We start from the raw sequence: 27,085 nt of genomic DNA on the forward strand, positions 1-27,085 counted from the left end.
TTGAGCAACTGCATCTAGCCCACAATGTAGAATTATTCTAAAAAAATTTAAAAGAAATATTTGATAAAAGCAGACCAAGCTATTATAGCCAAGGCCAGAATCATAGACTGAAGGGGATACAGTCTAATTTGCTGAAGAGACCCAGACATTCAGCATAAATTGTCTTGCTAAGTAGCCTTGATTATTAGTTTGGCTTTGTGTTTCTTCTTATGTGGGACTATTTTTGGGGGGTGGCTTGATTGAACTCAAGGTCTTGCACTTGTTAGTCAGGCACTCTATCGCTTGGGCCACACTTCTGGTCCTCTGGGACTGTGTGTAAGTACCACTGGTGCACTCAGGGGAAGCTGAAGTGGCAGCAGTGTTCTATTTCCATAGATGAAATAGGCCCACTCATTGCTTGGGTCTGTGTGGACTCTGCCTCTTATTTATACACTGACTCATTGCAGGGATGACATTGGTTATCCCAGGCCCATATCCATACCCCCCCCCCATCTTCAGTTGAAATGGAGTTCTCACACTGTTCTCAGGCTGGCTCAGGTTGGGTTCTCAGCCTCTCACGTGGCTGGGATGGCAGCTGAGCACCAGCACACTGATTCCTGCCTTTTATTTGTATTTTTAAAATCTTTTTAACCATCTCTAATGATTTTCATTTTTCCAAGTGTTGTTGGGATGGATGACCATTGGCATACAGGATAGAGTTTTAGACGCAGTGATACAGAACTAGGGTGCTGGTAGCTCAAACCTGTAATGCTAGCTACTTAAGAGGCTGAGATCTAAGGATTGCAATTCAAAGCCAGCCCAGGAAGTAAATTCCATGAAACTCTCATCTCCAATAAAATACTCAGAAAAGGCAGAAAGTGGTGCTGTGGCTCAAGTAGTAGAATACTAGCCCTAGGCAGAAGCTAAGGCATAGTATCTAGGCACTGAGTTCAAGCCCCAGGACAAAAAAAGAAAGGAAGGAAAGAAAAGAAAGAAATAAGAACTATACTGCCATTATGTAAAATTATATATATATATATATTCATCCAGCTACAGTTTTATTTAACTCTACGAATAACTGCAGTGCAACGTAGTTGCAGCCAAAAGTGAAGTGATTCAGGTGCAAGAAAAGACAGAACTATGAAAATACATGTAGCACTAGAAAATAAAAGAATCTAGTTGCTGGGTGCTAGTGGTTTATGTTTGTAATCACAGGAGTCTGAGGTCTGAGGAGAGTGGTTCAAAGTCACCCTCATTAGGAAAGTCCATGCCACTCTTATCTCCATTTGACAACCTAGAAGTAGAGCTGTGGCTCAAGTGGTAGAGTGCTAATCTTGAGCAAAAGAAGCTCAGGGAAAGCACCCAGGCCCTGAGTTCAAGTCCCAGAACGGACACACACACACACCCTAAAACAAAAGGAACAAAGTCTTATCTATCCTATTTATGAAATTGTTTCCATCACCTTTTTCTAGCCAGATTCACATGAAAGAAAATAAAATAGTTGGTGTTCTAGACAATTCCTGGGGGATTCTTTCTGGTAATTTTAAGTGTAAGGACAAGACTGTAGTCTTTTAGTTGTAGTCATCAGCTAAAGAGACATTACAAATCTGACCAGTTATTGGAGGGATAAATAACAGTGTCTCCAATGGGTTTGTGCCAAAAAAAATCAATGTAGTCAGCTGAGTGTATGTGAGCCTTAGTGCAGAGGAATCGATGTGAACGAAACTAGAAACCGATAACTTATGGCGTTTCTGCCATAGTCTTCTAGTTCACGAGTTCTATTCCAGAGAAACGACAAGAATTCCATTTACCACAGTAAACTAACAAAAGATCTAGACAGATGATTCCCCAGCTGTTGCTCATCCCTAAACAGCTCAACCCCAGCACACTTGTGCACACACAGATGGGCTCTGCAATTGTCTTGAACAGCTCCTGGCTTGGGCACAGCTGTGGCCTGAGTTGGGAGGTGGGAACCTGAAAGCGTGGCTCCAGCTGCTGACTGGAGGGAAGGGTTATTTGGTAGCACAATGCAGCCTTGGAAACTCAGGATCCCAAGCAGCATTCTCAAAACCCTCCAGAGTACACATTTCAAAACTGAACTTGAGAACAGATGGAAACCATTATCCTAATACATGTTTTATAATTTTTTTTCAGAGCGTGAGATGTGATGCTGTGGATCATGAAATCAATTTACTTTGTCTCAGCCAGAATACTTTTTTAAAAAAGACACAAAATTAAAAAGAGTATATCTGAGTATTTTATATGGCAAGAAACAGAGGGCTATTTTGTGCAATATGTTTTTAGCACTATGTATGTAGGGTGTGTGTAGCGATGTTTTCTTTCTATCAATTCTGTCTCGTGTCTCAGTTTTTTGTCTTTGTGTTTATGTGTCTCTGTCTCTGTGTTTCTTTTTCTTTTTTTTTAATTGAAGAATTTATTAACATTGATTTTTACATCATATTTCAAATGACAAGTTTAACAAACAAGTGTTCAAGAAGGGAATCTCTATATACAATCACTGGCACTTAGATTTTAGAACTTAATCAAAATTAGGCTAAGGTTTTGTATGTCATAGATACATATTAGCTTATGAAATAAAACATTATGTCGATAGTCATAGGTTTTTTATGTCTATATAGTTATGTTTATATTTCCAATACCATGTCCATAGCATTGGGTATGCAAATATTGAGTCCTCTCTCTTGTACTGTTTGGATCTAATAGCCACATATTAAGGATACCATGCGCCTTTTGTTCCTTAGGTCTTGACTTGTCTCACTCAACATCACACTTTACTTTTTTTTTTTATTGTAATTAGTAAAAGGGTTACATGATATTTGCCAGATAGAAGGTGCATTAATTCACATACATTGATATCCTTTCACATGTCTTGGTACCCGTTTCCCTCCCCCCCCACACCCCCCACCCGTCTTGGTTTTCCCCCCTTCCCTATCAAATTTCAAATATCCAAATACAGTCCTGGGCTTGAGCTCAGGGCCTGAGCACTGTCCTTGGACTTTCTCAAGGCTAGAGCTCTACCACTTGAGCCTCAGCACCACTTCTGACTTTTTTCTATGTATGTGGTACCGAGGAATCGAACCCGGGTCTTCATGCATGCTAGGCAAGCACTTTAACCACTAGGCCAAACTCCCGGCCCCCTGTCTCTGTGTTTCTGCCTTTCTGCCTGCCTGCCTGCCTGTCTGTCTGTCTCTCCTTCTCTCTCTTTCACTCTGTCTCTCTCCCAGTGAGGACTGAGCCCAGAACATCATGCATGCTAGGCAAATACTTTTTCTCTAAGCCACATCCTCATTCCTTATAAAGTGCATATTTCTATGAACATAGTAAGTACTCATTTTAAGGCAAAGAAACACAATTACATTTATTTTTCTCTAATTAATAATCAACTTATCTTTTATATTCATAAACACAATTACTCAGCTTTGTACATTGTACTAATGGTATTCAAACTATTTAAAACTAATTTTCTTTTCATTTTCCATGGGTACCATACACAATTAACATTTGTTGACATTATTTTCTCTGAATGAATTCTTATTCCTCTTGAATTTGTCCGTTATGAAATAACAGCAGATGCAAGAACTCCTGATTTTCAACTTAGCATTCTCTAATGACTTATCTCCATGATAAAAAATATGACAATTCCCCTTTATGACACATTAATCCATTCCCAAACCATCTTATTTGAGATGAATAAAAAATGTTTCCAATTAGTCTACAGAAACACTACATCCACACATCCCCTTCCTTATTAAAAACCCTTCAAAATTTATGGATCCTTTTCTCAAAAACCATTATGTTGTAAGCAGAGGGAAAAAAACCCAATTCATCAACTTAGTTGCATCTTTCCCTATATATTCCAATACTCCCATATTTCTCAATGCAAATATTTCCATAAGGTTTCTTATATACATTTTATCCTGTCCTTTCCTACAGGTAAATTCTAAGGTATGATATGCTAGTTCACAGCTATGGGAGTTTTTATGAGCATGTTATAGCTTTTTCATATTCAGGTGGAAGAGGGCCTTGTACTCACGGTCTTGCTCCAGGTAAGGCCTGTGGTATGGTGCTCCTTGATGTAAGCTTGAAGCTCACTCCAAATGTTCAAATATGACTTCACCCAGTCCACGTGGCGTAAATCACTTTGTTACCAAAGAGAATGGGAATAGAGTTAGATCTCAAATAAAACTTACTCATTTTTTTTTTGCTAGATTTGAGGTTTGAACTCAAGGCCTTATGTTTGCTAGGTTGGTGCTTTACCACTTGAGCCACACCCCCAGCCCTTCTGATGCTGAATGACAACATTTGGCTTCCTGTCATTGGCACAACCTCTTCTGTTGTTGTGCTCTTGGGAGCACTGAGCACAAGGAACTTTTATCAAAGTTCCCTCAGGACTCAGACAGACTTGAAGAGGAAAGAGGTAACCTGGAATTCATCTATAATTCCAACTTCAACATTGCTCTTGCTAAATGGAAAGAAATGATGGTTTCTTTTTAAAAAATGCCACCAGTTTATTATGATACAATTCACCACCTGTGTAATTCACATATTACAAAGGCATAATTCAACAGTTTAATTCAACAGAGGTGCGCAAACTGCCCCATCATTCATTTTAGAATATTTTCTTTACCCACTAAAGAAAACTCAAGCTCTCTATTTGCAGACACCTCAGTTTCTCTAACTTTCTCCAGCACTTGACAAATGCTCATTGACTTTTTGTTTATGTAGGATGGGCTAGTCTGAATTTCATATAAATGGAATCATTTGATGTCTAGTATTTTTTTTGTCTTTTTTTTTATCCCTACTTGGTGCTATGTTTCTAAGATCCATCCAAATTGCCACCTGTTAATACTTCATTCTTATTATGGTCAAATTTGATTCCATTGTATGGAAAGACTACTTTTTTGAATATTCTATTAACTTTAAGTCATTGTATAAAGGAGTTGTCATTCCACAAGCAATTTAGTAATACAGTATGTTTTGATCAATGTCACCCCTTTCAACATTGTCACCTGTTTTGTCCATTCACACAAGCATTTGTCTATTATGAACCATGTTGTTATGAACCCATTTATGAGCTTTTGGGTGAATATATGCTTTCATTTCTTTTGGATATTTACCTAGGAGTGAAGTTGGAGAGTATGGCTTTGTTCATGGCAAAAAATATTGGGATGTATATATATATGTTTTTTGTTGCCAGTCCTGGGTTTGGGTTTGAGCTCAGGGCCTGAGCACTGTCCTTGGACTTTCTCAAGGCTAGAGCTCTACCACTTGAGCCACAGCACCACTTCTGGCTTTTTTCTATGTATGTGGTACCGAGGAATCAATTCCGGGTCTTTGTGCATGCTAGGCAAGCACTTTAACCACTAGGCCAAACTTCCAGCCCCTCATAGATATATTTTTAAAATAAGTTGCAAAAGTATGGATATTCTCTGGGTTGTAATTCTTTATACTATATATATATATATTGTAAATATTCTTTATCTACTAAGTATTTGAATATGTATCATGTTTTTCAAAGAGATGAAACTACAGAAAGCATTTATGTAGTCTATTTTTCAATGCTTCATGTAAAATTCGCCTTATATTGTTGAAGATTATTGTTTTCTGGTTTATAAGAAATCACTTCAGGCAATAATGCAGGCAAGTCAGGTTTCAAATTTCCTGCCATCTGAATTGTTGGAAATACATTTGTAGGAGCCCTTATATTTGTCAAGGATGGTTACTTCTGAGGAGGTCACATTAGGACACAGATGGGGATCCATTCTTAAGAGTGGCCCAGAGCCAAGGGAAGGTACATCATTTTTGCTGTTATTTCTCCCCAACCTTCCATTTACTTCCAGTCCCAAGACCTAGCACACTTAATCCAGCTCTTTATAGGATAAATAAAGCATAATCATATCAGAGGGTGAGAGGAATCTCATGATACTCCTTAAATAATTTAAGAGATATTTTTTCTGGATGTCTCTCTACTCTGGCCTGTCTCTATTTGGTCCTGTTTTCCTTTTGAATCCTACTTTATATCTCTCTAGGATTTGTTATCTGTGCTGAATAAGACAAAATCCTTTTTCAATGATTCCCCAAGCAAAGCCTCACGGTTCAGATCCACCTGTACTTTTCACAGCCCTCTGCATAGGTACACGCCTTACTCTGCAAGGAGTGTCTACCCCGATCACGTTTCACCTTAACTCAGTCTGGTTCTCCTTTCACTGTCTGTTTTATTGGCCTATCTCACCTTTGTTCTCAACTTGTACTTCATTTCTGGATTCTTTCTTTCTTTTCTCTGTTCATGCACCAATTAACTCTCCTTCGATCCATTCGAAAGTTTGGTCTAGTCCATCACAAAATGCTCTCGTTATGACAGAGATACATAGCATAGCTGCTATGATACATAGCATATTCCCTACTTGAATACATGTATCTATGTATCTATTAAGAGAGAATCAAGGCAGTTTGCTTTGTTTTATTTTTTGGTCCCAACATGGCTGGTCCCTTAGCTGTTTCACTCAAGGCTGAAGTTCTCCTAAGAATACACCGCCTTGATCTCACTGTGTGAATGTTTAGAAGAGTGTCACGAGGGCTCAATAGCATGCACTTAATCATATAAAATGATGCTTATCGGAATCAACTCCAAGAAATGGAAACAAGAGGTTTTTTATTTTACGTTGTGTATGTGTATATGTGTGTATGTATGTGCACATGTTTCTGTGTTTCCCTTTTGTCTCTGTTTTTTATTTCTGTATCTTTTGTATGTAAATTTATCTGATTTAAGGAGGGTAAGGAGAGGCACAGAAATGGTTGACAAAAGGTGAATAAATTCAGCAGTGATACTCCTAGACACAATGTTGAAAATGAAATGTTGGGAAGGGGGCTCAGGAGGGAAAAAACTGGGAGAAAACAAGGGAAGAGAGGTAACACTGTTCAAAAAGAAATGTACTTACTACTTGACTTATGTAACTGTAATCCCTCTGTATATCACCTTTACAGTAACATTTATTTTTTATTGTGGGGGTAATGTATAGAGGGGTTACAGTTACATTCTCTAGGTGCATTATTTCTCACACATTGATACCCTTCTCATGTTTTTGTCCCTATTTCCCTCCCCCTCTCAATCATCTTGTTTTCCCTCCTTCCCTTTCCTGTTTTGTAGTAAGTTTTTTAAAGACTGAAGCTCTAACCATACTTCCACTTCTGGCTTCTTGGTGGTTAACTGGAGATAAGAGCCTCATGGACCTTACTGCCTGGGTTGGCTTCAAACTGTGATCCTCAGAACTCAGCCTCCTGAGTTGATAGGATTACAGGTATAACCACAATGCCTGGCATACACACACACACACACACACACACACACACACACACACACACACACACCACATATATAGTGGGTTTTACTTCTTAGTTGACTTTTCTTGCAAAGATAAGATTTTTTTTTCAAGATTAAACAGTACACTAGTGAAGAGCTTTGGAAAAGGATCAACAATTAAATGAAGTTCTAACCTAGCAAATGTCTAACAAGTGATAAACAGATAAGCTGGTAAAAGAAGGTACATACCTGTGCTTGTAGTCCTTTAAGACCCTGTTAGTGTAAAAGGTGGCAGCATCGTTCATCTCCTTGACATAAGGGCCAGGTTTAGGGGACTGAGAAAACAGGACCATCACCCAAGCATAGGAGGGAAAAAAAGGAAAAGAAATAAAATGCCTTGAAGAAGAAGAAGTAAACAATAGAGACGTGGGGAAGAGTGGAGGTGAAATGTGGTGTGGACAGGTTGGTGAAATACTCTCACACCTCAGAATAGAAAGCATTGGACTTCAGTAAATAAGAAGAAGCTTCTGCATCCAGCCTGGTAGTCCATCAGATTGTAGATGACAGAGACCAGAGGGGGCCCCCAGTCCCCCCAAATACTCTGATGATGTGCAAGGTGAAGGACGGCACGCATCCGAACTCACCACAGCTATCCATCCCAGGGCAGGAATGCTTTCACTGACAGCCGAAAGATGGTTAAACATGTTACTGCCCCGGTTCCTCTCTCGGAAAGTCTGGATTTCCTGAATCTTTTCTGAAATGGGTTTCAATAGCGTAGCCACCTCGTTCTGCAAGGAAACACAGATCGTGACTACAGGAACACAGACACACAGCCAGCCCCTTGGGCCCTGTAGAGTACCCAAAACTTGCCATTTGCTGGGGGTCTAGAAATAAAAAGTGCATGAGTATCCTTCAGAAGACAATGGAGTTTCTCTTTACTATCAGAATCCAGCCAGCCTTCAGTATGTACAGGTTCTACACCTGTGGATTTAACCCAATGTGGACCAGCAGTATACTGTTGGCTTTATTTACAGATTTAGTATGTGTGGATTTGACCAAGGCTGCCAAAGAAAAAGAAAAATCCACAAAAATTTTTTTTAATTCTTTTTTTTTTTTTTTTTTTTGCCAGTCCTGGGGCTTGAACTCGGGGCCTGGTTGCAGTCTCTGAGCTTCTTTTGTTCAAGACTAGTGCTCTACAACTTGTTTTTTTTTTTTTCTTCTGTTTATGTGGTACTGAACCCAGGGCTTCATGCATGCTAGGCAAGCACTCTCCCACTAAGCCACATTTCCAGTCCCATGATCCAGTGATCTGCTGTTTTATTTTTGAGCTGAATTTTGTGAGAATCTGTCTCCCAACAAACAAATGGTGTCTCCAAAGCAAGGTAAAAGTAATTGTGTTTCACTGACATGATGAAGCGAAACTTTTGGACTTGGTGATAGCCATTGTGAATCCTTAGTGGAGTTAGGTAGCATTATGCGGAAAATGAATCAAGCCTTCACTGAACTCCACGTATCCTGAGCATGAGCAGATTTTCCTCAGCTGTTGTCTCCTTGGGATCATGTCCCTGAGGATATCAAGTGTCTACTTTGCCCTGGGAACTAGTGGATCACACTTGTAATCCAGGCCCCTCAGGAGGCTGAGATCTGAGGATCGTAGTTCAAAGCCAGCTCACTCAGGAAAGTCCCTGAGACTCTTACACACACACACACACACACACACACACACACACACACACACACACACACACACACACACACACAGACTGCATCTTAACTGAAAATATACAGACTCTTTTCCTCTTGTCATTATAGCATCATCAGAACAGTATTATTTATATAGCTTTTATGCTATATTAGGTATATAGCCTGAGTATTGTACGCTGTCATTTAGAGATGATTTAAAGTATACCAGAAGCTGGCTGATGATTACAGGCAAACAAAGTCATCTTATATAAGAGCCTGGAACAATTTGACTGTTGGTGTCCGTGGGAAGGATGTAGCCAACCTCTCTCAAATAGAGAGCTAACCGTACTGTATTTTTTATCCTCTGAATTATGAAAATTGCAGATAATCTTCATGTTAATAATGCTGTGCCCCAAGACACAGAACATCCCAGCAGTATGACACAACCCCTTGTTTTAAAGGTAACTGCACAGAACACAGTGACCTTGCATGTTGTACTGTCTAATGGACTACATGGGTTATGACTGTAGTAAAATAGGCATTAAGTTAGTGATGACAAATTAAGGAAAAGATGTCTTCTGGTTCTAGTGGGGATGAAAATGAAAGTAGTTTGACAGTAGTTGCCTTACTCCAAATGGAAACAAGGAACTTTTTTTCACAGAGGCTCTCTGAAGAACAAGAGACAGCCTCTCAAATTTATAGCGACCTTCGTTGAGTTTAAGTTTCTCTATCATCCCTGCTCTGCTAGATCTATGACTGACTACTGGTCACGCTCATGTCTGATTAATGCTGTCAGTGACTTCTCTAGTTATATATTAAAAATGAATTTCAAAAGCAAGTGAGGTGCTCTGCAATTAACGCGGTGTTCAGCTGCTTTGAGAACCTCCTCAGCTGTCTTTGCTTTCTTTAAGTGCTGTTGATTCGCGTGGGCATGCTTTAGAGAAATAGCCAAGGTCTTAAACTTCAGCTTTGCAAGAGAGGCTAAAAAGCTTTAAGCAGTATTTAACTAAATCTTTGGTTGCAGGAAGTAAAATGGAAAAGTATTTTATATATATATTTTTGTTTCTTCTCCCCGCACCCTGCCCGAGCAGTCTCTGAGCTTCTTTTGCTCAAGATGAGTGCTCTACCACTTGAGCCATAGCACCACTTTCAGCTCCTTTTGAGTAGTTTATTGGAAATAGGAGTCTTACTGCCTGGGCTGGCTTCCAATCACAATCCTCGGTTCTTAGCCTTCTGAATAGCTAGGATTACAGGTGTGAGCCATAGGGGTCTGCCCCCCCTTTTTAAAATTTCTTTAATCAAAACTTTAGTGCAATGGGCTAGATGCCAATGGCTAACACCTATAATTCTAGGTACTCAGGAGGCTGAGATCTGGTGGAATGAAGTTGTTTTTTTTTTTTTTTTTTTTTTTTTTTGCCAGTCCTGGGCTTTGGCTCAGGGCTTGAGCACTGTCCTTGGACTTTCTCAAGGCTAGAGCTCTACCACTTGAGCCTCAGCACCACTTCCGGCTTTTTTCTATGTATGTGGTACCGAGGAATCGAACCCAGGTCTTCATGCATGCTAGGCAAGCACTTTAACCACTAGGCCAAACTCCCAGCCCTGGAATGAAGTTTAAGGCCAGCTTTGGCAAAAAAAAAGTCTGCAAGAATGTAACTCCAAAAATAAATAAATAAATAAAAGCAACAGCAAAAAAAATGCTGAAAGTGTGACTCACATGGTAGGGTGCCAGCTTAGCAGGTATAAAGCCCTGCATTCACACCCTAGTTCTGCTAAAAAGATATTTCAGGACAGTGGATTCTAACATTGGCTACATATTAGAACCACCTAAGAGCTTTAATAGACATTGAGATTTAGTCCTAAATTCTTACAGGAGGTAGCCTGCACAGGGATGGGAAGATTGGAAATGTATAGTCACAGTATACACATGATATATACCCTGTAAGGTGTTCCAGGGACAGAAAACTATTATGGAAGAAATGTCAAACTGCAGTAGATTTGAGTAACTTCTTTCTTTTTTTGCCAGTCCTGGGGCTTGAACTCAGGGCCTGAGCATTGTCCTTGTGTTTTCTCAAGGCTAGGGCTCTATGACTTGAGCCACAGCACCACTTCCGGCTTTTTTCTACATATGTGGTACTGAGGAATCAAACGTAGGTCTTCGTGCATGTTGGGCAAGCACTGTACCACTAGGCCAAACTCCTGGCCCCGATCTGAGTAACTTCTAATTCCCTTTGTGTGTTGCATGTAAGGGCTTCACTTGACCTTGGCTCAAATCTCACTTTGACTACCTAATAGTTATGGGGCCTTGAAAATCAGCTATATTTGATTCTTACTTTCCTCGGGGATCATAACATCTACAGCCTATAGGTTATAAGAGATTAATGTTAAACTTTTGGTGCATAGGAACTAAAATAAATGAATGTGACTATTATTGCTAGGATATGATGAGCTCAAAGCAGAAGCCAAAAGGATGCACTGCCTCATAATATGGAATATGCATTTGTTTTAAATAAATGGCTGTATATTTAAGATGACAGTGCATTTCAATAGATGGAGAGGATTTGGGAATTACAGGACTCTAAATTTGGGGTAATTTAGTTCAGCTTTTGACAGACCCAATCTTGCTAATTTTAAACAAATTAACAAAATATGTTAAAACATAATAGAAAGTATTGTAGGGCATTCATATGTAGTAAGGGTGGATACTTTAGGAATTGTTTCAGTTATGCACTGTGCTGTGTGTGTGTGTGTGTGTGTGTGTGTGTGTGTGTGTGTTGGGTGTGTGTTGGGCTGCAAAGTACAAGGTATTTCCTATTATGTATCTTAGTCTTATCTAAACCAATTCTCCTATTTTATCTGGGTAGATAGAAGCTCAGGGAGGTTAATTTAATATGATCAACTAGTGAGATGGTGAAGCTGGAGCTAGAGCCTATATCTTCTGGGAGGCCTGGAAGCCTAATTCTATTCAGTATTATTGAGGACTGAGAAAAACACGATTGTCTGTTTATACACAGGTTTCTCGCCTGCCAACAAGAGCAGGAAATGATATTATAAAGAGATGAAGAACTCAGGCTCTAGACGAGACTGCTCATGTTCAAGTCTTCACTCCACAGTGCCCTCTGCTCCAGGGCCTCACACTAGTGACACAGTTGTCCATGAGATAATCAGATTCCATGTCTCAGCTGGGAAATAGGGTTGACCATGACACCCACTCCGTAGGGAAGGTGTGAGGCACCAATGAGAGAGAGGTCTTAGTGGAATTTTAAATTCTTCCAGATTGAAGAGGGGAACACTCAAAAAAAAGTTTGTTGTAGAAGCTATCTTGTTCTTGTGGAAAGTTAATGAATACTTTTTCTCTTCTGGCCATCTAGTACACTTTACACACACTGAATAGCATGGCTCCAATTTCATATGTTGAAGCTTCAACTCTCAGGAGCTCAGAACGTCACTGTATAATATTTGGAGGCAGCCTCTTTAAAGAGGTAATAAGTTAGAATGGGGTCATTTGAGCAGTCTTCAAGCTGACATAAATAGCATGGAAACTGGACATGGATGTCTCCCAGAGGGTGCTGTGAAGAAGAGAAGAGAGAAGGTGACAGGAGAGACTGGTCCCGCTGACACATTGATCTTGAACTTCTAGCCTCCATCACCAAGAGAAAAGTAAAGAACTGTTGTTTATAGCACCCGGTCTGTGGCACTTTCTTATAGCAGCCTTAGCAAAGCAATTTCAACTAATAGTCTATTGGCCACTCTGGGAAAAGAAACAAATATTCCAGTCCCAAACACAACTATTTCATATTGGTTCATCAATGGCTGCTAAGTCATTTTTAATACACTCTTGAAATTGTATTCTTTCGAAAGTAACCATGTTTCCTTCTTTTGAAGAGATTCGTCTCGGTCCAGTCAATAGGGTGACACTGGTTGCCGCAGAAAAGCAGCTGATTTTCAATTATGGCAGAACTCTCCCAAAGCAGCCTCCTGTTGCCAGCCATTTGCAAACCATATTAAGTTTGCTACAATGACATCTTTGAGAAAAGCCACACCTGGCCCATTGCCCCAAAGGAAAAATGAACCAGAAACTTGTATATTTACAATGCTAGAAAGATTTATGAAGGCTATCTCTGTTTATCTCTAACTTCCCAAGAGCAAACTCTAAAGTCTGAGGAGACACAGTCTCCTGGAAGGTATTTTATATTGGTTATCTGGTGAAAGCATCATAAAGATTAGGAAAAATTTCCTTTTTTTGGCTTGTGTTTGGCAATGGCGTGAAGAAAATTTTCATCATTAAAACGGGAAGCAACGTGGGGAGAATAAAGCACAACAGCTATGTCCTGTAATGCTAATGAAGAGTACAGCTTTCATTCTTTGCCAGCAGATGTGGCCTGTAGTTTCAAGTAGGATTAAATCTTCTGTTCATCTTGAACTTTCACCACAGGGATGGAAAATAGGAGTGAACACTCCATGAGTGGGGTGATCCAAGGCCTGTGTTGTGAGATGGCAGAGGAAAAGCCAGTGGAAGAGGGTATTACTTGATACATCTTTCCACCTGGTTAGGCATCTATCAAGCAATCGATGTAAATATAGGTTGGACTGTAATATGTTCAGTAAAATCACAAACGGGCTTTCCACTACAGATTTTATTTTCTTTTATTACTTTCATTTCTGGAAATGGAACCCAAAGACTATACATGTTCAGCAAGAATCCCTTGTCATTGAGTGACATCACCAGCAAGCAGGAGATGAATTTAAGAATCATCTTAAATGTCTAATTTTGATCTGTTTTTCAATGAACTGCATTGGAGCTGGCCTCCAGACATGGCTACTTGCTAATGTGGTTTAGAGTGACTTTATTATTTGAATTACACTTAGTGTTTTTGAGACAAGGTCTCACAAGTAGCCCAGGCAGGACTCAAATTTACTATTCTCCTGACTCAGCCTCCCGAGTGCTGAGATTGAAGTAGTATATCAACACACTCAGCAATAGAATGACTAAATTACAGTGTGTGTGTGTGTGTGTGTGTGTGTGTGTGTGTGTGTGTGTGTGTGTGTGTATCTGTCTATCCTAGGGTTTAAACTCAGGGCCAAGGTGTTTCTCATATTTATTTTCTTTCTTTTTTTCCTTCTTTCTCTTTCTTTTTCTTTCTTCCCTTCTTTGCTCCCTTCCTCCCTCCCTCTCCCTCCCCTCTCCTTCCCCCCCGCCCCCCCCAATGCTAGTGCTATATCACTTGAGCCACAACTCCACTTTCTTGCCTGGGCTAGACTCGAAATGTGCTCCTCAGCTCTCAGCCTCTTGAATACCTAGTATTATAGGCATGGGCCACGGGCTCTCAGCTTAAATCATACAGCTTTACAGATGTATTTTGTTTAACTTTTCACTTACATTTCTTCTATTGTGAGACATTTATCTCAAAATAGTTTTTTAAGGTTCATGTTGAAGACGAGTAAAAAATCCCTTTTCCAGGTTTCTGTAGCTTAGTGCAAAAGAGGGAGAGACCTACGCAAGGTGCATGCTTTCAGCAGAAGTTGCCAAGGACTGTCTTGGCTGGACTGCACTCAGTACGTTAGGGCTCTCTATCTCTGTGACCCCTGTTTCTGCTCTAAACTTGAGGAATTGGGTCCATTATCAGCTACATCTCTTTTTCACTCCAGCAGTAATTGAATTGTTTTGCAGAAAGCAAAATGGCTTTTATCAGCAAGCTTTGTAGAAACTTTACCCAAAAAGGAAAACTAAATTCCCACCCATGCTGTTTTGCAAGAGATGGAACAAACTCTGAGAGTTTGACCTTAAGTATGTGTCATGAAGTAAGATGGAATGGACCTGTTACTTCTGGAATCCAGAGTTGCCTCAAAGTTCTATATCAGACAGAAAATAATCCAATCATTGTTTATAAAATGATTTGCAGGGAAGGCTGCTTCTGGGGTTTGAACTCTGGGCCGGGCTCAAGACTAGTGTTCTGCCATTTGAGGCACAGCTCCATTTTCAGCCTTATCTGGGATTAATTGGAGATAAAAGTTTCATAGACTTTCCTGCCCAGGCTGGATTTGAATCATGACCCTCAGAACTCAGCCTCTTGAGTAGCTAAGATTTACAGCCGTGAGCCACTGACATCCAGCTTGGTTTCAAAATTCCTATATTCTCCTTGGGAATCACTGGAAAATACAGATGAGAAAACTCAAGTAAATAAAAACAACTCTTCATTCCACCATACGTTGATACAAGTATTATGCATTTAATTACATTCAAAATAATGCCTAGTCAATCAATTAAGCATGATTATAAGCGCTGAACTGAAGGAATTCAGTTCAACAAGAAAGCATGCAAACAAAATCCCACTAATATATTTTTGGAGAAGTGTGTTAGTCAGCTTTCTGTTGCTCTGACAAAATACCTGAGAAAATCAAATTAAAAGACAGCCTCATTCTGGCTCCTTGTCAGTGGGCTCCAGTTGGCTTCTAGTCAGTTGCTTTTGGGCCTGTAGCAAGGCTGGATAGAATGGTGGGGAGCACTGTGGTGGAACAAAGCTGCTCAACTCGTGGTGGGGAAGGAGAAAGAACAGGGAAGGGAGAGAAAGCCCAATATCCCTTTCAAGGGCCCACCCACAATGACCGACTTCCTTCAATTAGGCCCCACCTCCTCTCAGTGGGATCACCACGGGGGAGGGGGGTTGGACTTGCACACATGACTCTTAGGAATATTCCAGATTCAGACTGTAACAGAGCTGTACTATGAAAATGCTACCAGAAAGGATACTTTAAGACAAATACATCAAGCACCATTCTAACTCAATCACTGAAGTAGAATCTGGACATTAAGTGACTAGATCTTATCTACATTTAAAATTCTAAGAAAGTCCACACTAAGCACTATTTCTTGGGACACTATATTTAAAAATAGCAATCATTTTTACTTTGCTTTAATATATGCTTTTTTTGATCACCACAAATGTATGATTCTACAATTGTACTGCATAATGACAAATGGCTTTACAGTTCACATATATAACTTGTTCTAAGGTGGCTAAATTGTCTTAAGAATGCTGAGGAATGTCCAGGGCTCATGCCTGTAAGCCTAGCTATTTGGGAGGCTGAGATTTGAGGATCAAATCCAGCCCCAGGCAGAAAAGTCCATGAGACTCTTATTTCCAATAAAGCAGGAAGTGGTGCTGTGGCTCAAGTGGTAGTACAGTGGCTCAAGTGGTAGTACAGTAGTCTTGAGCTAAAGAAGGTCAGGAACAGTGCCCATACCCTGAATTCAAACCCTAGGACTGGCACCAAAAAAAAAAAAAGATTACTAAGGAATCCATACGGCTTTATGCTCCCTAAAATTCATTCTTCAAGGTCAAACCTGGTAATTTGATCTTCTAGGGTAATGGACTGCTGTAGGTAGTTTTAATTATTCTGAGACTCTGATAGCTGTGAGACATGGCTTATACCTATTTGTTGTTGTTAATACTAGGGTTTGAAATGAAGACCTCATATTTGCAAGAAAGGTGCTCTACCACTTGAGCCCTGCTCCCTCTTATCTTTTTAAAAAATGTTTGCCAGTCCTGGGCTTGACCTCAGGGCCTGAGCACTGTCCTTGGACTTTCTCAAGGCCAGAGCTCTACCACTTGAGCCTCAGCACCACCTCCGGCTTTTTTTTTCTATGTATGTGGTACTGAGGAATCAAACCAGGGTGTTCATGCATGTTAGGCAAGCACTCTACCACTAGGCCAAACTCTTGGCCCCATGCTCCCACTTATCTTTTGCATTATTTTTGGTTTTCCTTTTTTGGTGCCCATTTCTGGGGTTTACCTCAGGGTCTGGGCCCTGTCCTTGAGTTTCTTTGCTCAAGGCTAGCACTTTATCACTTGAGTCACAGCCCCACTTCTGCCTTTTTGATGGTTAATTGGAGACAGGAATCTTCTGGACTTTCCTGAGCAGTCTGGCTTTGAACAGTGACCCTCAGATATCTGCCTCGCGTGTAACTAGGATTACAAATACAAACCATTAGTGCCCAGCTTACTTTAGTTACTTTTTAGAATAAGTTTTGGCATTCAAGTCCTATGGCTGACAAAAAACAAAAAAGAATGAATTCTGGCATGTTTGCCTAGGGTTGGCCTTGAACCTGGACTACAATCCTGTACTTCAACCAGTAATGTACTCAAATTTTCAATGGAAAAAAATTTTTCAACAAGCCATAACACTCATCAGCATATTTGTTTTTCCAGTAATAGTTTTTGCTTTTGTTGATAAAACAATTTCAGGCCTACAACAAAAAGCATAGAACATAATAAAAAATTCACATGTATGTGAAATATAACCTCATTATTATGCTATCTCCTCACTGGCTTTTGCTGAAGAGCCTGTGGAAAAGGAGAGGTCCAAAGCCTGGGTGGGACAAGTATGGAGATAAAACTTTAGTGAGAGGACTTTGAACTTGACAATAAATTATCCTTATTTCCTCATGAAGGTAGAATTCATACATGTTCAGTTCCAAATTAGGCATTTTCCATGTTAAGTGTTTTCTACAAAACACTTAACAAGTGTTTTTGAGTAAGTTGTTGGCTAACAAGCTCTCTCTCCAGCCATTATTAAAAAAAGTTACCATTCAGGAAATAATCCATACTGCAGTAATTGAAGTGTTTTAACCAGAGTCATTCACAGATATACCATGATCTGGATACAGGGAGTAACAGATATTTCTTTGGGGTTCCAACTTTCTATTCCTGTTTTCACTCTTCCTCACACAGGTGAGTTTATGGAGATGACAACCTATTTCTAAGTATTATGCTCCAGTCCCTGAGGAGTACTCAGGTTAAAACCACTACAACAAATTCATCAGAAGAACAGAGTTCTTTGGACATGTCTTGCATACTACACTTCTTCTAAGTTCTCAATGCTAGACACTTTGCTAATGGGATATAAAAGGTCAAATGGAATAGAAATCTAAACAGTTAACACTGTTACAACCAATGGTTTGTGTCCCTATAATACTGTATATCATGAATTTCAATATAAGCATGTGGGATCAGAAGACAATAAATACCACAGCAAACAATCCCCAAACCCCTAACATTGGCTGCCTCTTCAGGTTATGCCTTCTAATTTTCACAATAGCTTTTGTTGTTGTTGTTGTTGTTGCTATTCTTGTTTGTCCATGCTGGGGATGAGACACAGAGCCTTGAGTTTCTACTGAATTTAATTTCCAGCCCTGCCATGCCTGCTTTGGTAGTACACCAAGGTAAGAAATTGTCTACTTGGAGACAAATATACCTTTTCCCTTCATACCTCAGTGTGCTGGCTGCCAGTGCAACACAGGAACTCTAGGACATCTGAGGTCTCTGTCCTCTACAACGGGACTTGGGGAAAATGGGTTTCTGCAAAGCTCTGGGTGTATGGTAGGGATATGAAATAAAACTGATTAGTTTTGAGATCCAGGAGGCAAGGGATCTGTAATGAACAAAGACATACAGTCCTGGTGTAGAGAGAACCCAGAAGTTTTGGGGGAAGGTGAAGTTGAAAAATGAAACTTTACTCTGGTTATAAACATAAGAAGAACAGAGCAGGCGGGTGAGAAGAATCTCCTCTTCCATTTCATTACTGTTTCAATTTATTTTATTGGTTCAGCTGAGAAAACATCAGGCCTCACTCTGTCTGGGAGGTACCATCTGGCTTCTGACAGTGATGGATTTTATAATCGCCTATAATTTTACTTTATGAGATTCTGCATATTACAGCCAAAAAAGCAGTAGATTTCATTGTGATTTATTTAAACCTACAAGGCCTTCACCAACAATCCCTGGGGCTAAAGATGGGAGAAAAATGGATGAAACTATTCAAATTCACCCATTTTGTAAAATCTAGGATAACATACAAAGATGAAAAATCAGTTCTCTGAAATAGAAAAATAACCTAATGATTAAACATTTCAGCTCGGTGTTTTGGCACACGTCTACCATCGCAGCTATATGGGATACAGACATTGGAGATGACAGTTCGAGGCCAGCCTTAGGGGGAAAAAATGGAGTGAGATCCCACTTATCAAAAAGGTTTGAGAGTTCTGATGTATACCTTTAATCTAGCTAGGTGGCAAGTAGATGTAGGAGGATCAAGGTTTGAGATCAGTTCCACATAAGTGTGAGACTCTATGTGAAAGAAATAAAATCTAAAGCAAAAAAGGACTAGAGGGATTGTTCTAGTAGTGGAGAACCTGCCTAGCAAGCCTGGAGGTCATATCCCAGTGCGAATCAACCAAACCCAATGCAAACCTAATCTTCACTTATTTGTTTCCCAACATTTGTTGACTGTCAGCTATATGTGGAATGCCATGTAAACCTGTGTTTGCCAGTTAAAAAGCCAGCCTGAGGAAGGAAAGTCTGTGAGATTCTTATCTCCAATTAACCACCAGAAAATCAGAAGCGACCATGGGCTCAAAATGGTGGAGTGCTAACCTTGAGCAAAAATGCTCAGGGACAATACCGAGGCCTTAAGTTCAAGCTCCACAACTGACCCTTCCCCACAAAAAATTAACTACTACAGCAGAAGACTAAGAACAATGATCATAATAACTAAATTATATGACAGACTGGGTGTTAGAAGCCCTAGGGAGAAGGTACAATTCATGAATGTCATTTGCGGTGCATTTGACATGATTCCTTCTCCCCATATGACCTCGCTCAGTCCCTTTCTAGGCTCCACATTTGCCACTGATGGGGAGCATTTGCTCATGTGTAACTCAGAACAACTCAGTTCGAAGGCAGAACAAGACCATGTATAAATGCGGTGCTACTTGCACACAGGATGGTGGGTTTTGGCCTGTACTTGGTGGTGCACTGGTTGTCGTTTGGGGATGTTGTGCTCAGACATCCTCTGTGGTGAGACTGCTAGACTAGGTTACTATGGTAGTGTATGGTCGGCAGTAAAATTATTATTATTATTTTTGTGAATTTCTCAGGTCAGTTACTCATTATATGCTGAAAGCAGGATCATAGAGAGATAGAAACTTTGGATTTGGCTTCAACTCTCTCACGCTTTAACTAATGCAACATCTAGAGGTATACCTTAAGCGGCTGGTTTGTTTTGGAGCCAATCATGTTGTATGAATAGAGTGGTAAACACCGTGTTCATCATGGAATAGGTAGAGGAATGAATGACCAAATAGAAAGGACATATAAATGAAGCATCTGAAAAATCCAATATGAGCTAGATAGCAGAAAATTCAGCTATGTAAAGATGGCAGCAATTAACCTCATGTATTGAAATGAAGTTAATTTTTCTTTTTAGGTCTGAGACTGGGATTCAAACTGGGTGGTTGACATGTTTGCTTGTTGGCACTGAGCCATGCCTCCAAACCCTTTGATTAATTTTTTTTTGCCAGTCCTGGGCCTTGAACTCAGGGCCTGGGCACTATCCTTAGGCTTTCTCAAGGCTAGACCTCTACCACTTGAGCCACAGCACCATTTCTGGCTTTTTTCTATGTATGTGGTACCGAGGAATGGAACCTGGGTCTTTATGAATGCTAGGCAAGCACTCTACCACTAGGCTAAACTCCCAGCACCCTTTGATGAATTTTTTATTCACCCATGAGTAAAATGATCATTTTCTGTTTATGTCATCATATTTTCCTTTACAAGTTCTTTCCTGCCTGAAGCCCTCTTACCCTAACTATACCAGATTTCTTGTTCCTTTTACCTTTGAAAAATAATCATTGCACACTTACTATGCAACTTGGAATAGCTTATGAGAGGGGAGAAGAAGTTCCCTTGTCAAGCTTAGAGGCAACATAAAAACAAGTAAGTAGTAAACAAGACAGTACACAGAGAAGTATTAAAATATACCCTTCTAATGAATGAAAAAACAATACAAAAAGTCAGAGGCACTGGGGAGTTTTTATTAACATAGAAGGATTTGGTGAGTCTCTGGCTGACTATTGTAATTGACTGAATATTTCAGTGATGATGCTTGATGTGTGTCTCATTGAACAGCCAATCACAAGCTTCAGTGACAAGCAAACAAGAAGTAAAAAGGGATTTTGTTTTTTAAAAAGCTGCTTGTCGGGGCCGGGAGTTTGGCCTAGTGGTAAAGTGCCTGCCTAGCATGCCCAAAGACCCAGGTTCAATTCCTCGGTACCACATACATAGAAAAAAGCTGGAAGTGGTGCTGAGGCTCAAGTGGTAGAGCTCTAGCCTTGAGAAAGTCCAAGGACAGTGCTCAGGCCCTGAGCTCAAGCCCAGGACTGGCAAAAAAAAAAACCAAAAAAAACAAAAAAAACTGCTTATCTTTTCCCAGTTCACCAACTGGCTAACCTGAATTCAGCCATTCCTGGGCTCCAGTTCACTGTCAATTCTACACACTGTTAGCCGTGGCACACAGTACAGGACAGTACGCTTGTTACCGGTCAGCCTTACAGAGCCACCCACTAACTACAGTTCACAGAGCCACAGAAGACTTTGCTGTTGTCCCAATATGTTTTTTTTCTTTCAGATATCTTTCTTCAGTGGCTCCAATCCTTCTCTCTTCTAGCCTAGAGAATTATCTTATTAAATATACTCAGTTTCTTTCTTTTGTGGGTCAGTCATCCCTTTGAAAGTAAAATACCCATCTATCCCTGTACTCTTACTATTGGCCAGTATCATAGGCTGGTAAATCTGGAGGGAGGAAAATCCACCACTGTGACCCACTGGTTTCAGAAGCGCTTTCTGCATTTCTAAGACTCACAGTTCCAGAAATACACAGAGGTGCAGTGAAGTACAAAATGCAATTCCTGCAAAGGCAAAAGGTCAGCAATGTGAATCCTTTCCTTCCTCCTAGCATACCCCATGCAGAACAAACTTAGGACCAGGTTGGAGCCAGGAGTCGCTGAGCTGGGAAACTCGTGGGATTTCATCAGCACGCCAGGCTAAGCACTGTCGGCAAAAATTCTGTGTCATCAGATCATCAGTTTGGAGGGAGGAAGTGGACATTTACTGGTTGATTATTTTAAATCCACGTATTATTTACATATCACAGCACTTGTAAAGGTTACCAGTATTATTCCTGTTTTATGAATGAGGGAACAGGGTGGAGAAATATTAATAACTTGTCTAGGACTATCTGGTAAGAACTGAAATTTGGAACCTGATGGGTCCAGCTCCCAAAGTGCATACTGGAGCATTATGGGAAAAAATTGGCTTTGGGACACATCTAGGTCTCAGCTACATCTGAGCCCCAGGATCTTCCTGAAAGGAGCTACTATCTCTCAGGTTCTGATGGTGATTAGGTAAGATAACACGTGCATAATGCCTGCCATGGAAGAGTGGCTTGAACATAATAGCTGTTAGTATTCTTGTAATTATTGGAGCACCTTAACTGACCTTATCTACTGACGAAAAATGGGTTTTTGATAGCTTTATAAAATGGAATGACTGCTCAGTCACACAAACAGCATTTGTGATAACAGAACTTAAGAGCTGCGTATTCATGATGAGCTTATTAGCAGGCAGACCCTTGTGGATGGGGTGGACACAGGCCAACTCCTTCTGAGATGGTCAGGCAATTTACTTACACTTCCCCGGAACATGCTGGCTATGGCAGAGCACAGAAGGCCATCCTGACATCTCAGGCTACCCAAACCTAACACAAGTGCACCAATGGGGAGCCTCAGACCAGAGGCTCACTATTTTGGGGTATGAAGTGACAGACATGGAGTTTCTAGCAGCTCAGGAGAGAAGATGGATCACAGAACAGATTTCCTTCAACAGCACTTACCAACATAGCAGAGGTGATACGATTGTAGCCAGTGGGACTATCTCTTCCAGGAAAACAGAAAAGTAGAGACTAAAATAGCTTTCAGTATCACTGAGGAGATGGGAAGGGGTGTTTAAGGCCCAGTGGGAAACCCAGTGGAACAACAGCCTAGCCTGGAGTGTGTAGATTTGTGGGCAGAAGGGATGAGCTCTTAGCTAACACAAATTCTGGGCAACAGGGCAGGTATAAAGCGTGGTGTTACTCTGCTGTGGTTGGTAAATGGCCATTTGCCAGGTCAAACTCTGCTACTCCAGCTGATCCAGGACCTCTGCCAGGACCCCTGCAGCTCAGAAATCAAAGGGTAACCTTGGCTTCAAAGATGACCCCACAGGACGCTAATCTGGTCTGATTTGACTATTTATGCTCTGGCTGTGCCCCCCTCCCCCCTGAATCCCAGGACAGACACCTGCAGCTCCTGGGGACCGTTTCTGCCCACCAAGGAGAACTGTCTACACAGCAGGAATGTTGTGATCTAGGACTACCAAGCTGAAGGCTTTGCTTAATTTTTGTTTTGTTTTGTTTTGTTTTGGGCTGGGCAGTAGTGGCTCATATCTGTAATCCTAACTACTCAGGAAGCTAAGATCTGAGGATCATGGTTTAAAGCCTGCCCAGGCAGAAACATACATGAGATTCTTATCCCTAATAAACTACCCCCAAAAGCTGAATGTGGAGCTCTGGCTCAAAGGGAATAGTAGTAGTCAGGAGCAAAAGAAGCTCAGGGACAGTGCCTAGGCTCTGAGTTCAAGCCCCAGTCCTGGCACCCATTTTTTAAAATTAATTTTAAATTTTCATACATTAATAGAACAAAGGGGTTTTTATTATAATAATTCCATAGATATGTGTAAGTTCAGGTCCTCTATTACATTCCCTTGCTTCCTTTCTCCTACCCCCCACTTTCAAACAATATTTATTGAGTTGTATTATTCTATTTAGCTCCTCACATACACACACATCATAGACACAGACACACAGACACACATACACACACACACACACACACACAGACGCACACACACACCCCATGTCCTGCATCTGACAACAGAAAGAAAACAATCACAAATTTCCAAGTTGTTCTTTTGAAGGGTGGCAACACCCTCTAAAGGACTCTACATGGTGCCAGTATTACCACTGACCTACTAGATGGCAAACTCCATGAAGACAGGTCTGATTTGTTAACAAAGAATCTGGCAAGAATTAGGATCTCAATTAATCTTTATTACAGGAGGGAAAGAATGAAAACTCTAGCTCAGAAAGAACAGGGCATGGAGTTAATTCCAGCAGTGAAGCAGAGTCATAGGTAAAGCTTTTAGTCAAAACTCCACTCTCCCAAGGATGGTAGTGTGGCAGGTGCTGGGTGATGCCCATTGGGGTGGGACAGTCATTCAACACTTATTTACAACCATGCTGCGCTCTGGGGACTTAACAATGTCACCTAGCAGAATAGTACTGAACAGCAGTGACTGGATTTTCTTTAAGGCATTTGCTTGAAGGGTGTATGGTGGCTCTCGGAGAAAAAGAGGCCATTCTGTGCATTGTTACTCAGCTTCTTTTTTGCTCAAGGGTAGTGCTCTACACACAGCTTCACTTCTGGCAGTTTTGGTAGTTTGTTGCAGAGCTAAGGGTCTCACAGATTTGCCTACCTAGGCTGGTTTTGAACCTAAAGCCTTGGATCTCAACATCCTGAGTAGCTAGGATTATAGGAGTGAACCACTGGCACTCGGCATAGACATTCCTTTTAAAATGCACATGAACTTTTTTTTGAAGAATGATCTTATTAGTAATTACTAACCCCTTTGGTTATCAACGAGTCCTGTTCCAAGGACAAGTTGAAATGATCCCAGAACAAGAGAGGAATTGACAAGAAAGAATGCTGGAGGGGTGGGATACTTCTATGGCAATATCATAGGTGTTCAGAAAGTGAGATCTAAAATCCTCAGTCCTCCCACATCTCAGGGCTTGGCTCTACAACTGTTTCTCAGAAAAGCTCTTTTGCTATCTTGGGCTAGTTGTCACTGGCTTACTAGGGTTGGCTGGGAGAAGCTGAGCAGCACCGGTGACCAGAGGCTTGTGTCATGGGCTGGAAAAAACTCAGCTGATCACTGCGGGTCTCTGGCAAGTTCAGTAACTGAACATCTGTGGGCTTTGATCTCTCCATCTGTACACAGAGTCTAACATTACTACCCACACACTCGAGTGTGTTATTGTGGACATGAACTCACAGGTGACAAAGGGAGCTTTGCCATCTTTGAATTAAAAAGTCCCTCATACATAGTCACATAAAATGCCAGCCGTATTTATTAGGGATGGGAATCTATTTTATCATTTCTATTTACTATTCAACTTATCTCAGATTCTCTCCTGGCTGAGTACAGAAGCCAGATAATAAATTGTGTTTGACTTTTGCATCTCCGATTCATCAGAGACAATGCATATCATTTATAGACTATGCATATTATTCTATTAGGCAAAAAACATTCTAATGATAGTAAAGAAACAGTTTGTGACCAGAGAAGTACCAGGAAATGGATCCCTAGACAATGACACATTCTTTTTGCTCCTTTGTTACTGAGTTAGCTGCAGGTGTCCACAGACAGGTGGTGAATGTTCTCCAAACCATTTTCTCTGCCCAGTTGTTCTGATTCAATGCATGGTCAGTCCTAGGTCCTTTGGTTTCACGGACCTGTTCCTGCCTCCAGACCTCAGGACAATGTACACTCAGCACCCTATGTATTCCACTTGAGTTTTCAGTTTGTAAACCACCCAGGAAATGTGTTAGGTATTGATGAAAAGGAAGGTGTTTACAAACCGGCAATGAAATATGATATTTATCCTGTCGGCTGAAATCAGCCTGACAGATGTATTTTTTTGTTAAAATTAAAATCGGGAGGCCTATCACATTACCCCTGGCGTTGCTGCCAGATGCACAGCGTATGTCTGACAAAGAAAAGCCTGTGGTTATTTGAGCCAGGCTGTGGTTTCCAATGAATCATTACTCTGGTGCTTGTTTTAAGATCTTACCTGCAAAGCGGCCCCTACCCAAGCACTGGAAATACATAAGCAGACTTGTGAAATTGGTATAGAAATTATTCTTTTCTCTCCTCCCCTGAGACAGCAGTACAGATATCTCCTGACATTTATGTGGGTTTCATGTGCATACATGATATCTTAGAAAGTCACAAAGCTGTTCATGAGAAGGGAAACCCTGGAGGGAAACAGAGAACGCAGTGAGTCCTAGATTCATAAGAGGGAATTTTCATCGTGGTCATACCTGCCATATTATCATCTATAAAATGACCTGAAATTAAAAAACAAACAAACAAACGGCTAGACCCAACACATACAATATGGCAAGTTTCATAAACAGTCTATGACTTGACAATGTGGGACTTTCAAAGAGGATGATCAGATGGGCCTGGGGCTATCTACACTTTTCAATTTGATTGAGCTAATGCCAAAAGCTTCCAAAGAGAGAAGGAATAGTTCTCTTTTTGAAGCTGCAGAGGAATATGTAATGACATGAGCCGTGACATGTTAGAGCAACTGGTCCACATTCCAGCTGCGTGACGAAGATGATAGTGTTAGGACATGACCTGACAAGCCTTGTGCTTGTCGGGGTTTGTTATGCTGTCACCCCTAATTCAGACACTGAAGTCCCAGCCTCAAATCCCTTGGGATAGGACCCTTTTTGGTCTTGCTGGAGCAGGATGGAGTTTGTATGTTTTCCCTCCCCTGCCTGCCCCCCATGCATGTTGAATTTTGACTGCCATAGTATCAGGACAGTATTCAGAAATAGGATCTTTAAAAGGTGGTTAAGCCAAGAGATTTCCTTAGGAATGGATTAGGCCATTATTACGGATATTTGTCCTTTCTACCCTTCTCTATCCTTTCTTGGCCTCTTTTCTTATCCGTGTGATTCCCTCAGCCACATTAAGATGTAGTAATGCCTTCACCACATCACTGTGTAGCAGGAGGTCAAAGGTCAGAGGTCAGGGTGTAGGGTGACTGGTTGATAAGCCAAAGAACCTCAGACCAGGCAAAGCACTAGAAGTTAGGACAGCTTTAGACATCTTTCAAGGGCTTTTCCACACCTCCAACTCAAATATCCAACTCCAGGACTGTGAGAGAATAAATTTTTGTTTATTGGTATTTTGTATTAGTTGCCTAAGTGCACCTAAAAAAATGAAGTTAGGAATCCCAAGTTTTGAAGAGCAGGCAACTTGCTGAATAGAAAGTTCAAATTTAGTTTGGTCATCCTGAGACTCACAAAAACTCACTCAAGGGCAAGCAATTTTTCCATGAGCAAATTTCTTTCTAAATGTTCTCTGTCATTTAAAAGTA

The 27,085-nt window shown here is 40.7% G+C and overlaps 1 protein-coding gene across 1 annotated transcript in view; it reads right to left on the reverse strand.

Annotated features, from left to right (window-relative positions):
• The window catches only part of Cap2 (cyclase associated actin cytoskeleton regulatory protein 2), a 121,118-nt gene that overhangs the window by 21,198 nt on the left and 72,835 nt on the right, over positions 1-27,085 (reverse strand). The window contains exons 5-7 of the mRNA XM_090356345.1: positions 7,945-8,088; positions 7,550-7,635; positions 4,034-4,139 (exon numbers count right to left, since the gene is read on the reverse strand). Of these exons, the coding sequence (XP_090212471.1) occupies positions 4,034-4,139; positions 7,550-7,635; positions 7,945-8,088 (336 nt within the window). The remainder of the gene's footprint in view (positions 1-4,033; positions 4,140-7,549; positions 7,636-7,944; positions 8,089-27,085) is intronic.

This window comes from Megascapheus bottae, chromosome 22, assembly GCF_031878675.1.
Source record: "Megascapheus bottae isolate mThoBot1 chromosome 22, mThoBot2.hap1, whole genome shotgun sequence".
NCBI classification, from domain to species: domain Eukaryota; kingdom Metazoa; phylum Chordata; class Mammalia; order Rodentia; family Geomyidae; genus Megascapheus; species Megascapheus bottae.